Source organism: Cyclopterus lumpus, chromosome 11, assembly GCF_009769545.1.
Source record: "Cyclopterus lumpus isolate fCycLum1 chromosome 11, fCycLum1.pri, whole genome shotgun sequence".
Lineage (NCBI taxonomy): Eukaryota > Metazoa > Chordata > Actinopteri > Perciformes > Cyclopteridae > Cyclopterus > Cyclopterus lumpus.
In genome coordinates this window covers 14,845,457-14,860,642 of record NC_046976.1, presented here as the reverse complement: position 1 = coordinate 14,860,642, position 15,186 = coordinate 14,845,457, and the positions used below count along the sequence as shown (strand labels likewise).

Sequence of the window (15,186 nt, the reverse complement as noted above, 5' to 3'; positions counted from 1 at the left end):
ATATAGGCACCTATTGGTATAAAGTGTACGAACTACTTACTAAAAATCATCATAGAAAAGAGAAGTAGAAGATAATGGAGACATCATGGTGCTGCCGCAGTGTTGTGGCAGGCTATATGCTGCAAATATGGTTACTGATTTCAATATTCATCTCCTTATTCTTCTTATTGTCATTATTATCATAGTAGGTTATGTTTTTTTCATCCTGTTTTATCTTATATTATGTGTTTTCTTATCTTATTTTCCCAGTTTTTAATGTTCACTCTATTTCATCCTATTGTAAACTATGCTGTTTTTCTTGTATGAAAGGTACCATCAAAAATCACACAATTAATAATTATCATTATAATTATCATTATTAAACCCAGACGTCGGAGCCGGGATGGGGTCCCCCCTTCTCGGCCACCGATTGGATGAATGATAAACGTCACATATTGCTGGAAGCGGAAGTTGTTATGTGTCGACACGGGACAATAATGAGCCGTGCTAATCGTGCTGTTATGACAACGGTTTTCTCACGTACCGTCGCTTAATTTAAACGGTAAGGCCGTATCATATGTCCTTTTATCTCACCGTGTGTCCACGCGCAGCTTCGTGAAGTGCAGCTGGTGTTGTTATTCTGACGTGTTGTGTAATAAAGTATCTCTAACTAGCGTTAGTCGGCGCTAGCTAACACAAGTTAGCTCGTAAGCAAACACAAAGTCGAGCTATTCGACTGTTCCCTTTTGTTTTCTTCTGTCAAACGCGTGTCTGTTTGGTTTGTGTGCATATTGTCTTCGGATGATATTTTTAAACATAACCTAACTTCAGTTATACACACTGTAAACAAAGCTATTGCGTATTAGCTCCATCAAGTTATTCATTAATATCTAACCGCTACTTCATTGGTGAATTTGCTTTCCTCCCTCTCCTTTAACCCATGTTGACTTAGTAGCCTAGTTTAATCATTAGTTTTATACTCCTATAAGATCTCTTCTTTTATAGGAGTGGCACTACAGAACTTGAATGATCTCTCTCTCTCTCCCTCTCCCTCCCCATCTCTCTCTCCCTGACAGGTGTCACTGAAGAAGTATAGACATGGAAGTGCCTTGCTACCTGCCCAAACTGCTCTTAGAGCTCAACGAGCAGCGTAAGAGGGACTTCTTCTGTGACTGCAGCATCCTTGTTGAAGGCCGTGTCTTCAAGGCCCATCGAAACGTGTTGTTTGCTGGGAGCGGCTATTTCCGGGCTCTTCTGGTTCACTATCTGCAGGTGAGAGTAGCTGCTTTGTGATATCTTTTATTTATAGGAGTGTCTTACAATGTATCAATCTTAATGATTTGGCTAAGATAGTGCATTTACTATTGTGTTTTAAGACCACGCTCCTTGGGATGTGGGTTTTCGAATGGTTTATTGTGTAAGTATTAGATTCTTGAAGTGGAAAAGGGGGGGGTAAGGGTAAGGAGGGGGGGTAGTAGGAGGGAGACGAGAGAGGGGGTAGAAGGGTTTGCCATCTTTTTGGCAGCTCTGGAGGGCAGAGTCCTGTGTGTGTGTGTGTGTGTGTGTTGTGGAGACTGATTCAAATAGGAAGTGAACGGGTTTATTGTGCTCAAGTACTTTAGTGCGCGGGAATCGAGCTGCGTTCGGGGCGTGGTCCTTGTTCCCGAATTAAGTTTTACAAAACGTCATATAAAGTATAATTTTTATGTCTTAACATGTCACTACAATGCAGATCATTTTCTATTACCTCCTTGCCCCCCTTACCCTGTCCAAGTATCAGACCTGGGGTATAGGGCCTTTTTCATCCCTCTGGAACTCTCTCCCCCAGCACCTTCACTCGCCAATTTGAAAACAGCACTTAAAACTAATTTATTTAAATCTGCTTTGAATTGTTATTGCTTCAATTGTTTGTTTTTCCCATGTAAAGCACATTTTTTAAAGCGCTTTATAAATAAAAAGCTGTGAAGAAGAAAGTAACAAATAAATGACTTCTGGTCTAGTTTGTAAATGTAGTGGCTAATTCTCTATTATTCTTGCTGGCCATTCACAGCTAAGCTTGTGAAAGGAGGGCATCTGGTGTACTGTAATGTATTATCTCTTTTCAGGATAGTGGACAGCGCTCCAGCACAGCGTCGCTGGACATTGTGACAGCCGATGCCTTCTCGATTATCCTAGACTTCCTTTACTCTGGCCGCTTGGCCCTGAACAGAAGCAATGTGATTGAGGTGATGTCAGCAGGCAGCTACCTGCAGATGACCGATCTGGTGAACTTCTGTAAGGGATACATCCGCTCGTCATTGGAAATATGCAACAAGGAGAAGGAGCGGAAAACGGAGAAGGGTGGAGGGATGGGTCCTGCAGACAGTGGCACTCCTGCTGTGACAGTCTCTTGTGGTGCAGAGGCTGTGGAGCCTCATTCACAGGCTGCAGAGGCCGATGGAGGCTCGGGTTTAAGTCTGAAGTCTGTGACCTTGGCTAAAACCCCCTTGTCCGTCCCTGTCACCACAACTCCGGGCACAAACAGAGACATGGACAGCGACTATCATTCCAGGGAGGAATTTGTATCTGGGAGTAAAGGACACATGGATCAGACAAACCTCTCTTCCTCGTCATCCTCTGCTTTAACCCCTGAGTTAGTGAACCCCAAAATAGAGTACGACCCCGATGAGGAGCTCATGGAGTCCCCTGACACCAAAGACCTGGCCTCATATCCTGGGCCCTCTCTCCATAATCCTCATCATAGCAGACTACTTCCTCCCTCTCCTTCCAATGATCGCTCTCCGTTGGGATACAGCCCTTCTTTTAATGCCAAGCAGCTGATGGAGATTCTGTCCAGAAGTGAAGGCCCCAGTCCGGTGGGGGACAGAATGGGACAGCGTTATAACCAAGGACTAGGTAGCAGCACAGGAGGAGGCAGAATGGATGAAGGTTTAGGGTTTGTGGGATCATCTATCATGGAGATCCAGTCTGATTGGCTTGGAGAGGAAACAGGTAATTGGCAAACGATGGCCTATGGTGACTAATGTTTCACTCTGGGCAAAAAGCATTCAAAGGCTTCTCGGGCATTGAGGTACATCTGAACTGTTGGCCTCTCTCACTCCTCCTGCAGGTGATGGTTTGGTGGTGCAAGTGAAACTCCACAAGTGCCCATTCTGTCCGTACACCGCCAAGCAGAAGGGAATCATGAAGAGACACATCCGCTGCCACACGGGAGAGAGGCCCTTCCCCTGTCCCATGTGTGGCAAGAGGTTCACAAGGCAGGAGCACCTTCGCAGCCACGCCCTCAATGTAAGACCGCATTGTGATCATCGTCCTCACCTGGTTTTGTTCTGTATATTTTGATTAATTATGTTTCTTACATCATTTGTTATCTATATCGTTATCTAAATTGCACTGTGGCAATTATCTAGCTCTTTAATTCTGTTGCTTGTGTTTTGTGCAAAGTGAAGGAGAGCAGTCAATCTTTTGGCTCCTATTTTTTCAAGCTGTAATAACCTAAAAGTTGGTGTTGCCTGTGCAAAATGATACACAGTATGTATTTTTCTCTCTCACCGTGGTGACCATCAACAGGTCCATCGGCACAACTGGCCAGTGCCGTGTAAGAGCTGCAGGCGAACCTTCACTGGATCCGGCGTTACACCGGGACTCCGACGCTTCGGCATCTGCGACAGCTGCAACTGCGTGACCACCACTCACGAGGATTCCGCCAGCGTTCACCCGGCCGGCCAAGCAGAGCCCATGGATCGCGGCGGCGTGGGCACAGACTGGTCCAGTTTTATGGACGGTGTAGACGAGGTGGAGGTTGGCAGAGTGGAGGACTTGGTAGAGAAACAGGTGCTTGAAAGGCAGCTGGCTGTCTGCACTGATGTAGTGAATATGTAGTCTGCTGGCCAAACTGTTGTTAATGTTAAATTATTACTAAAATAATGCCTTATTTATTGATTAATTCTATTGTAACCAGAAAACAAAATGTGTCCTTTTGACTGTTGGAGATATCGTGCTCCAGTGATTTAAAAATGTTTTGAATCACAAATGTGGTCCTTTTTATATTTGCTCAAATGTACCTGTATGTGCTGCACATAAAGAGAACATGGCTGTCGACCTTTACAGATGCTAGACAAAATAGCTTGTTGCATGTTTGGTTTTGTTTCACAGATTACAATTTGCTTCGTGGTTATATTTGGACAACTGTGGATGTTGTTGCAACAGGTGTGTTGGGTAATTGTTGACTTGCACTGCCGGTCAAAAGTTTGGAGTCTAAATGTAGTATTTACATTTTAACATAGTTTTGGCCTAAAAAGAAGAAGAATTACCTGAATAAAACTTGTGTTTAGTCAAAGTCTCCACATGCCAGGGGAGAATACTGTTGGAACTATTATTTCCTCCAAATACCCATCGATTGTGCAGTCTACTCAGTGGTGGGATTAGATAGGTTCACACTTAATTGTTTAGCCATATTTTGGCCATCTGATATTCATTGATCCAATTCCAATACTGCTAACCTTCTATTTCTGTTGTGATGTTTTCAGAATAGATGCGCTAAAGCCACACACCTTTTTACAGGCATTTTTGTATGCACTAAAACAGGAACTTATTCCTTTTAAAATATGCACACGTTTTCATGCCAAGCGTCCAATTTATTGTACAGATGACTGGTGATTCCTTCTATCCTTCTTCAACTGTTGCCAAGAGGGATCTTGTTCTCTTTCTGCCATTTCAATTGTCCGTCTGGTCACAGCGTTTTGTTCTCGATGTACAAAAACACACAGCTTTTTTTTTTTTTTTTTTTTTTCTTTTTTACAAACCCTTTCATACAAAATAACATTAATCTGCGAAGAAGACTTTCTACAACCTGAAAGCATGACAAATACAGTCCTCTCTAGTGGAAGAAGCTTTGGTGGTGGGTGACCCCAAACTAGGCTGGCAGTGTATTCCTTTCATCACACTCTCGACCTGCAGTATTGATATAAAGACTGGCGCCATCTAGTGGTTGAACAACAACCGGAAAATAAAAGGATTCCAGGGATTCCAGCATTAACCAAGCAGCGGAATACTTCACATTACATTAAGAGATCAATTATATGGGTTTGTTTCTTGTTTGTTTGTGTTGAATTGGAAGTGAGTACAGAGTCAAATGAATCTCACTAGAATGGTGGATGTAAGAACTACTGGCGGAAGGCGGCAACACAATGTGCCCTTCTCATACCAATATTTAGTTTTTCATGCAAATGACCACACCTGCTCACACACCTTATGTGGTCTAGGGTTCACCTGCTCACATACCTTTATGTAGTCTGGGGTTCACCTGCTCACATACCTTTATGTAGTCTGGGGTTCACCTGCTCACATATCTTTATGTGGTCTAAGGCTCACCTGCTCACACACCTTATGTTGTTAAGGCTCACCTGCTTACATATCTTTATGTAGTCTGGGGCTCACCTGCTTACATACCTTTATGTAGTCTGGGGCTCACCTGCTTACATATCTTTATGTAGTCTGGGGCTCACCTGCTTACATACCTTTATGTAGTCTGGGGCTCACCTGCTTACATACCTTTATGTAGTCTGGGGCTCACCTGCTTACATATCTTTATGTAGTCTAGGGCTCACCTGCTCACACACCTTATGTGGTCTAAGGCTCACCTGCTTACATATCTTTATGTAGTCTAGGGCTCACCTGCTTACATATCTTTATGTAGTCTGGGGCTCACCTGCTTACATACCTTTATCTGGTCTGGGGCTCACCTGCTTACATACCTTTATCTGGTCTGGGGCTCACCTGCTCACATATCTTTATGTAGTCTGGGGCTAAAACAAATATAGCTACTTGGCTCCGTCACAGCTGGCGCGGGCCACATCAAATGAGCCTTGAATTTGACACCTAAAATAATAGAAAGTAAGAATCAAACCTTGAATTCAGAGGCTGGCTGAAGCCGTTTATTGGAGATGATACACTGTCATACTTCCTGTTTCATAAGGCTGAACTTTGTGATATAAAAAAAAAACACATGACAACTCAAACACATACTCAAAAGCTAAAGCCTTATAATAGCTCCACCCAAAGCAAACTGCCATTAACGAGTAAAAACATATTGTATTCCTATCCTCCAGCTCACATGACATTTATGCAAATTAGGCGGTGACGTAATTTAGCGACTTTTAGGACAGCCAATAGCAACTTTCCTTGCTGAGGAGTTGGGTAACACTGCTTCTGACAGGTAGAGTGTTACCCCTGTTACACCTGACTATAGCCACGGGTTTCACAATCCGCACAGGAGTTCCAGACTGACTCTCGAGGGAGCCATGTCGCCTGCATTGCGTGCTGGATGCATCCTACCTGTGCTTTTGGTCGTACCCTTCCTCCTCGCGTGGGCACCTGGATGCACGGCGCGCTACACAGCGGACTGGGCCAGCCTGGATGCCAGACCCCTGCCCCAGTGGTTCGACGATGCGAAGATCGGGATTTTCGTCCACTGGGGGGTCTTCTCGGTCCCTGGCATAGGGCAGTTTAGCGAGTGGTTTTGGTGCTGGTGGAAGATCCAAAAGCGCGCAGACCAAGTTAACTTCATGCGGAAAAACTACCCACCAGGCTTTGAATACGCGGATTTTGCGACCCAGTTTCACGCAGAGTTCTTCAATCCGGATGTCTGGGCAGAGCTTTTTAAAGCCTCTGGAGCAAAGTAAGTTCAACATATTTCTCATAGAGCCATACAATAAATGTGCACAGACCTGTTATACTTGTACCCGAGCTGGCTTTTGTCAGCGTTTCCTCAAACCACAGCCAAAGGTGCGGTGTCATGTTTACGCGTGCTTTAGGCAGCGTTACTCGAGGCATATTAATCTTTATTTGTGTATCACGACATAATAATCAGTTTCTCTCAAAAGCAGACCACTAATGCCTTTCCCAGCCTTCTTTGTTGTCTGTCATGTGTGAAGGCATTTATGTGTATACATGCTTTAATCTTTATTTAATTTTGTACAGGTATGTAGTATTCACATCCAAACACCATGAAGGATTCACAAACTGGCCCTCAGCAGATTCCTGGAACTGGAACTCAATGGCTGTAGGTCCTCACCGGGACCTGGTGGGAGAACTGGTACAAGCTGTCAGGAAGAAGTGAGTATTGCAAATTGAGGAAGTAAGTTAAGATAATAATGAGACATGATGTGAATAATGATTGTTTTTTCCGCATCAGGACAGCGCCTAATGATTAGAACAAAAAAAAGCATCTAATATTGAAAAATTAATTCTGTAAACCTTAAATGAGAAATAAAAACAACATTCATTCCCATGTCTCTGTTGACAGGTCATTGCATATGGGTCTCTACCACTCTCTATATGAATGGTTCCATCCCCTATATTTGGCGGACAAAGCCTCTGGATTCAAGACTCAGGAATTTGTTGCCCGTAAGGCTCTTCCAGAGCTAGTGAACCTTGTGACGGCGTACAAACCAGATCTGATCTGGTCTGATGGGGACTGGGAAGCCCCCGATACCTACTGGAACTCCACCGAGTTCCTGGCCTGGCTTTACAATGACAGCCCTATCAAAGTAGGATCGAGCTTTTACAAAAAAACGTTAATCGGAGCGTGTTTATTTAATCACATTTCATTGGCACAAAATGTAATAAGTATAACGCGAAGAAAAAAAAAGATAAGATAAATTTAAAAAGTATTTTGTTGTTGTTGTTGTTGTTGTTGTATATAACCACTTGTGTGTTTCTTCAGGATGTGGTGGTGACCAATGACAGGTGGGGAAAGGGCTGCTACTGCAAACACGGAGGCTACTACAACTGTGCTGATAGGTACACGCCTGGGAAACTTCCAGACCACAAATGGGAGAAATGCCAGTCCATCGACAAACGTTCCTGGGGCTACCGAAGAAACATGAAGCTAAGCGAGCTCATGGACCTGCCGTCCATCGTAAAGGTGAAAGGTTACACTAGGTCATCGGCTCAGACTTGTGTACGTCCAGTCATCTTTTGCCAATCTAACAGTCTCTTTCCTCAGGACATGGTGTATGTGGTGGCAATGGGTGGTAACTACCTGCTGAACATTGGGCCGATGTCAGATGGCATGATTGCCCCAGTGTTTGAGGAGAGGCTGAGGGGACTCGGTGCCTGGTTGGGGATCAACGGGGAGGCCATCTATGCTTCCAAAACCTGGAGGGTCCAGACGGAGAACAGCACTGCCAATGTCTGGTGAGATTGTGATTTTTGTTTTTTTAGGACAGAGCAATATCTTTTCATTTTGTGATGGAAAATAAGCCACTTTTTGCTCCTGTATTGTAGGTACACTGCCAAAAATAATACAGTTTATGCCATTATCCTTGGCTGGCCGTCCAAACAAGTACTTCAGCTCACAGTGCCAAAGATGTCTGCAGCCACACAAGTAACCCATACAACTTTATGCTCATAGCATTTAATCCTAACTTCATTTGCCACAATTATAGACTCTTTATATTACTCTTTTAAATCCACAGATTACACTTCTGGACTATCCTAATGTGCCACTGAAGTGGGCACCACTGACACCATCTGCTGGACTGGTTATTGCTATGCCTCCCATGCCAGTGTCTCCTGGAAATGCCTGGTGTCTGAAATTGGAGGGAGTCGTCTAACGCCAGAGAGTTGTGAATCAGGACCACGTCTTTAGGTCAAAGAGCATCTCTGTTACACTTTACATGTAATGTTTGTGTGTGTAATATTACATTAGGTGATTAAGTGCTACTACGGCATTTAAGTGCTACCTATTCAAGGTATAGTCGAAAAAGATGTGTTTTTAGTTTGCGACGGAAGATGTAGAGACTTTCTGCTGTCCTGATGTCAATGGGGAGCTTGTTCCACCAATGAGGAGCCAGGACAGCAAACAGTCGTGATTTTGTTCAGTGTTTAGCTCGAAGTGAAGGAGCTACAAGCCGATTGGCAGAAGCCGAGCAAAGTGAACGGGCTGGGGTGTATGGGGTGTAAGGCTGCCACATATTAAAAGGACACATCAGGACTAGGTAAGAAAGTTCAGCATTGTATAGTTGTATAATTAATTTCCTCAGGAATTTACTGTAGATAGGACGAACGATTTCAAAGTCAGCGCTCAGCTTCAATCACTGATGTTAAAAACCACAAACCAAGCCAGAAATCTAGATGTAGTTATGGATTCAGACCTCAACCTGAACAGCCATATCAAGACAATTACAAAATCAGCCTACTATCACCTGAAGAATAAATCAAGGATTAGTGAAACTTGTTCACTTGACTACCGTAATGGTGTGTTTACAGGTCTCTGTAAAAAGTCAGTCAGAAAGCTGCAGCTGTAGCTTGAGTCTGAGCACTTTGCTTCTGCTACCTTACGAACCATCCTGACCCCTCAGGTCATCTGGGACTGGTCTATTTTCTGTTCCAAGAGTCAGAACCAAACGTGGAGAAGCAGCGTTCAGCTTTTCTGCTCCACATATCTGGAACAAAGTTTGCTGTTGCCATTTTAATTTAACCAGATTCAAGGATATTAATCGATTTCACATACCATTTCTGTATTTTATTTCTTAAACTGCACTGAAACCTATATTTTATTTTTTTGCTTTTTGACTGTTTTTAATGTTTTTATGAATGTTCTTAATTGTTTTTAAATCTTATTTTCTGCATTATGTTTTGAAGCTTTTAATAGATATATGTGAAGCACTTTGAATTGCCTTTGTTGTTGAAATGTGCTATACAAATAAACGGGCCTTGTCTTTAATTATGACCAATACTATCGTTTAATTATGACTTTATTTAACCTGTAGGTGGCGGTGCACACCTTTTTTAAGTAACTGTTGCAATCCGCCATTAAACCAAAAGAAGAAGAACACCTATGTCGATAACAGAAAGCGAGTGTCTGCGGTGCTCCCTAAGCACCGACTCATGGGGAAGTCGCGGGACCTCAGTGAGTTCGAGCGGGGCACGATCGTGGGCGCGCGGCGCGCCGGCTGCAGCATCGCGGAGACGGTGAACCTGTCGGGCTTCTCAAAGACCGCGGTGGCCCGGGTGTACAGGGAATGGTGTGCGGAGCAGAAAACCTCGAGTCGCCGGGAGACCTGCGGGAGGAAACGCCTCGTCGATGAAAGTGGCGAGAGGACGATGGAGCGAATGGTGGAGGAGAACAACCACGCCACGAGTGTGCAGATCCAGGCGCTGTACAACAGCAGCAGCGGGCAGGAGAAGCCCATCTCACTCACGACCACCCGGCGGACCCTGAAGCGGCTCGGCTACAGCCGCATGGCTCAGCGGCGCGACACGCTCGTCCAGGCCGGGCTGGACGCGCTGTCCGCGGTCACATCATGCGCAGAACAGCTGGGGATCGACGCGGACTTTGACCCGGCATGAGGGTGCAAAGAGACTTGATACACCTTACACAAAAAGAGAAAATTAGAAAGTAGAAACATCTATGTGCATAACTCACTTTTTCTTTCGCTGTACATATGTTCATTTATTTTTCTTAAAAAAAGATGATTTAATCAATTGTACAAAGAAAACCCGTTTCAATGCATTATATAAAAACAGAATGTTTCAAAATGTCCTGTAGTTGGATGATGGTCTCAGTTTGTTTCTGCTTGTATTGTGTATTTACAGGGAAGTAAAGTCAACTACATTTCTAGACGTAACCACTTTTATTTTAATATGACCACGATATGTATTCAAACATAACACATTCTTCATCAAGAGATGCCCGAACTCATTTTTCAGGGGAATAATCCGCATCGTTGGTTGCAGGTTTCAAAGGGAAATCAGAATTAATCACACTTAAATGTCAATGTTATGATTAATTTGCATTATATATATTATACAGTCTAATGCTATACAGTGGAGATTAGACCATGTCCTCTGCAGCATTTTCTTTCCTGGAGTTTTCCACACGGTGGGTATTTTTAGCAACTGATTCCACCAATATAAGTAAATAATTAAAAGGAATAAAGTTAATACTTTATTCAATTTAATTATTAATGTATTGTACTTGTACTCGTTATTGGACTTTAGAAATCTCAACATGTACAATTTACACTTATGAATAAGTTCAGTCTGTGCAGATGGTGGTCTCCAACGGTCCGTTGTTTGTTAAATAAATGAGCGTGTCTGTTCAATAAAGTTGTAATGGAAAAAATAAAAACAGACGGACCGGATGGTCACATGACACTTCACGTGATTCCAGTCCTGCGATGGGAAACGTTACACCTGAAAGGGTCGGAACAGAAGAAAGGAAGTCCGTGACTAACGCAGCTCACCACTAGTGGGACATATTTTAAATCCTCATTTATCTTCCGGTTCCGCGTCTCTGAAGACCCTTCGGCTCTCACCAGCAGCGTCCCTCCGCGAGCGGGCTGCGGGCTCACCTGTCAGGGATCATGCTCGCCGCGTTAGTCCTCGCCGTGGCTCTGGTGTCCCAAACGGCGGCTCGCTACACCGCGGACTGGACGAGCTTGGACGCCAGGCCGCTGCCTTCGTGGTACGACGAAGCCAAGGTGGGCATCTTCGTCCACTGGGGGGTGTTTTCCGTGCCCGGGTTCGGCAGCGAGTGGTTCTGGTGGCACTGGCAGGGCCAGCAGCCCCCGGACCAGAAGTGTGTGAGCTACATGTCGAAGAACTACCCGCCTGGTTTTAGCTACCCGGAGTTCGCCCCCCAGTTTCACGCTCAGTTCTTCAACCCGGAGGACTGGGCGGACATCTTCAAGGCGTCGGGTGCAAAGTGAGTGCGTTTATTAAAACTAACGCCAGCTTAAATGTTGTTGTTGTTGTTTTTAGTCAGTTTCACTTCCGGGTAACGTAAAGACCCCGGTTGTTGTGTAACACTTCCACATCCTCATCTCAGGTATGTCGTCCTGACGGCCAAACACCACGAAGGGTTCACCAACTGGGCGTCCCCGAACTCCTGGAACTGGAATTCAGTTGATACTGGTCCTCACAGAGACCTCGTGGGAGACCTGGGGGAGGCGGTGCGCAACAGGTGGGTCATCACGTGTGGTTCAGGGAAAGGGTTGTAACTGGTACTCCATTACAGTGCTGACATGATTAGCGTTATATAGTAAGAATGCAATGCAATGAAGAAACAAAAGTGTACAACCTGTGCTGTTCAGGATATTTAAACTTCAGCTTTCCTCCTAAAACACGGGTGAAGATGAGGTCTGTTGTTCAGTAGTGTGACGTCACACTTCACTCGTTGCTCGGTCCAATTTATTAAAATAGTAATCCCTTTGCTGCAGATGAGGAATGCACCAGTCTGATTATCAGACTGGTGCATTTAGGTCAGTTTCAGAGTCTGATTATCAGACTCTGATAGTGACCTAATTAGGTGAATAAAGTATTGGCCATGTCATGACCGATTCACATTAAACACAGTTTCCTTGCCAGTGTCAAAATAATAATTCAGTTTTCAGTAATAGTTGATGCAATCTTCATACTAAGCCTTTAGTGCCACAGCGTTAGTGATTCCTTCCAAAAAATCGGATTCTGATTGGTAGCGTTGTGGATGTCGAGTGTCGTCAATGACAGAGTATAAGGTTTTTTTTAATTTTTCTCTTTTTAGGTCATTGCACTATGGACTCTACAACTCCCTGTATGAGTGGTTCCACCCTCTCTACCTGGTAGATAAGAAGAATGGATTCAAAACGCAGCAGTTTGTGATGAGTAAACTGCTGCCGGAGCTTTACAACATGGTTGTACGGTCTGTACCACTTGAATTACCCCATCAGCTGATTTAAATACAAACCAGTATATTGTATATCAATACAAACCGGTATATTGCATTATGGTAATAAAATCATACCTGGTTATATTGACGTGGGCCTGGTATGAGATACAAGCTCATATCAATACAACTTCATGGCAGGATGTCTAATACCTTTTGACTTCCTGTTTTGCAGGTACAAGCCTGAGGTGATCTGGTCTGATGGGGACTGGGAAGCACCCGACACCTACTGGAACTCCACCGAGTTCCTGTCCTGGCTCTACAATGACAGCCCTGTCAAAGTAGGTGTTTTTATAACATGCGAGCAATACATAATGGTGATAACTGTGCTGTACTCTACATTCAACTATTAATGGTTTTAGCATGTACTTGTTCTGGTCTTAGGATACTGTTGTGACCAACGACCGATGGGGAGCTGGCTGTGCATGTAAACATGGCGGCTACTATAACTGTGCAGACAAATACACTCCAGGACAACTGCCCAAACACAAATGGGAGAAGTGCACGTCCGTGGACACGTTGTCCTGGGGTTACCGGCGAAATATAAAGATGAGTGAGCTGATGGACCTGCCCACTATCATAGAGGTGTGGAGAATGTGATAATATCATTGTATTGCTACATCTGTATGGTTAATTTTTTACTTGTCGCTGTGTTCATTTTCAAACGCATAAATCTGTCATGGAAGCTAACATTCCCACAGGAATCGGTCCAATGAGGAATGTTGCTTTTCTTTTTTTATCGGCAATTTGCTGATAGTTAATTGGCTATGGTACTATGTTTGGTCATCAATGTCAAGAGCATACTGATCCAAAATTAATCCAAGCACATTATGTGTCAGTCATCTTTTTGTTTTCACTCCTCAAAAACAGTATATGATAATATTGTGATCAGTGAGGTGTCTCTTTACAGTGGCTGACTGGTTGTCCTCCTTCCCTTCCTGCTGCTGCTTCTGTTACAGGATCTGGTTCTCACTGTGGCTCTGGGAGGTAACTACCTTCTGAATGTGGGTCCCACACCTGACGGGATGATCCCTGCAGTGTTTGAGGAGAGACTCAGGGGTGTTGGAGCCTGGCTGAAGATGAACGGGGAGGCCATATACACCTCCAAACCCTGGAGGGTCCAGACAGAGAACACCACTGTGCCAGTCTGGTAAGAGCCAGAGGGAGAGCTGAATCACGAGAAGCCGTCTCTGATCATGTAGTCCTTAACTTCTTGTAGTTGAAATTGATGCGTTGTTTATTGTTTACATACTATTACATACAGACTGTTCTTTCCCACTAGAGAGCTGCTGTTTGTAGAAAACACGAAATACACGCAATTATGGTCTCCATTTTTCTTTTAGGTATACATCCAAAGGAACCACTGTCTATGCCATCATGACAGCCAAACCTCCCAAGCTCACATTGCAACTATTAGGACCCAAAACATCAGCAGCCACTAAGGTAAAGGGACTAACATGATGCCTATGGTTTTCAGAGATTATAAAAGTTCAACGACAAAGCTTTGACAAAAATGAATGTAACTTTGTTTGTTATTTTGGGTAGCTGTACTATTAGCTCAGTAGCTATACATTTACAGAAGGAATGTAGGTATGCAAATCTAAATGCCAGTTTTTTGTTTCTTGTCCAGGTGACCTTGTTGGGGAATCCAAATCCCCTATCCTGGGCCCCGGTCTCCCCCAGTGCTGGCCTTACTGTCCTTCTACCCGAGCTGCCTTATTCCCCCAGTCAGGCCTGGACGCTCAAACTGGACGGCATCCAGTGAGCCGTAAACTCCAGAAGTGTTCAACCCCAGCGAGGTTGAATATTGTGAATGTATTCCTCTCAGGTTTTATGTTTGTGGGATATTGGGAAACGTGTGCACTATAGTTGAAGGGACAGCGCTTGTGTAATGGATGAGTATCGTTGTTAAAATGAAAGAATGAAACACTTCCCTTCGATGATTCATTTGTGGCTCTGAGGACTGGACATTTAATGGGTCACCGCCTCATAATTGTATGAAGATTTTTCTTTTTAATGATAAAGATTATGAATTGAAAGTGTAATATTCTGTTCAGCAACAGCTTCTCAGTGGTGTAATTGCAGTTTAAAAAAACAATTCATATTTTTTTTTTTTAAGAGGTATGTTGAAAACGGACAAAGCACTTTTTACTTTCTTTTACTGAATGCTTTTAAAATGGCTGAATAAAAGATGATTTTTCTGATCAGTGGGTCTGTTGTGCCACACAGTATATTAGTAATAGTAAAGGTTCATATTATACCGGGAATAGCTAAGAAGTTGAGGGGTAGGCTTTGCCGCTGCACACCTGCACAGGTGTTTTGAGTGATTCAAGTCTGCAGTTGGCATTGTTGAACCTCTTATGGCAGGACAAATTACATATTTACCATACTCATTGGTCGATGAGCAGAGGTCTAATCAGTCAGAACAACTGAAAACACCTGTGTGGGTGTACACAGGCATTAAAGCAAGGTCAGGAAATAAAGCTTTCTCACTA

General features: G+C 43.9%; 3 protein-coding genes across 4 annotated transcripts; all 3 read left to right on the top strand.

Moving 5' to 3' along the window:
- Positions 1-433: 433 nt before the first annotated feature.
- zbtb8b (zinc finger and BTB domain containing 8B) lies at positions 434-4,104 on the top strand. The gene is made up of 5 exons (XM_034546049.1): positions 434-541; positions 1,056-1,251; positions 2,085-2,970; positions 3,089-3,267; positions 3,550-4,104. The coding sequence occupies exons 2-5, from the start codon at positions 1,078-1,080 to the stop codon at positions 3,859-3,861; spliced, it is 1,551 nt and encodes a 516-aa protein (XP_034401940.1). The 5' UTR covers positions 434-541; positions 1,056-1,077; the 3' UTR covers positions 3,862-4,104.
- A 2,049-nt stretch (positions 4,105-6,153) lies between these two features.
- On the top strand, positions 6,154-10,613 carry LOC117738878 (tissue alpha-L-fucosidase-like). 2 transcript variants are annotated; one of them, XM_034545020.1, is made up of 8 exons: positions 6,154-6,658; positions 6,961-7,095; positions 7,286-7,529; positions 7,706-7,906; positions 7,988-8,178; positions 8,269-8,368; positions 8,460-8,632; positions 9,756-10,613. In XM_034545020.1, the coding sequence occupies exons 1-7, from the start codon at positions 6,282-6,284 to the stop codon at positions 8,595-8,597; spliced, it is 1,386 nt and encodes a 461-aa protein (XP_034400911.1). In that variant the 5' UTR covers positions 6,154-6,281; the 3' UTR covers positions 8,598-8,632; positions 9,756-10,613. The 2 variants fall into 2 exon arrangements, with proteins under 2 accessions (XP_034400911.1, XP_034400910.1); XM_034545019.1 differs by having other exon boundaries at positions 8,460-10,613.
- Positions 10,614-11,122: 509 nt separating this feature from the next.
- Positions 11,123-14,898, top strand: LOC117738879 (tissue alpha-L-fucosidase-like). Its single transcript, XM_034545021.1, has 8 exons — positions 11,123-11,692; positions 11,816-11,950; positions 12,530-12,667; positions 12,867-12,972; positions 13,076-13,276; positions 13,651-13,841; positions 14,035-14,134; positions 14,322-14,898. The coding sequence occupies exons 1-8, from the start codon at positions 11,352-11,354 to the stop codon at positions 14,454-14,456; spliced, it is 1,347 nt and encodes a 448-aa protein (XP_034400912.1). The 5' UTR covers positions 11,123-11,351; the 3' UTR covers positions 14,457-14,898.
- The last annotated feature ends 288 nt before the right edge of the window (positions 14,899-15,186 follow it).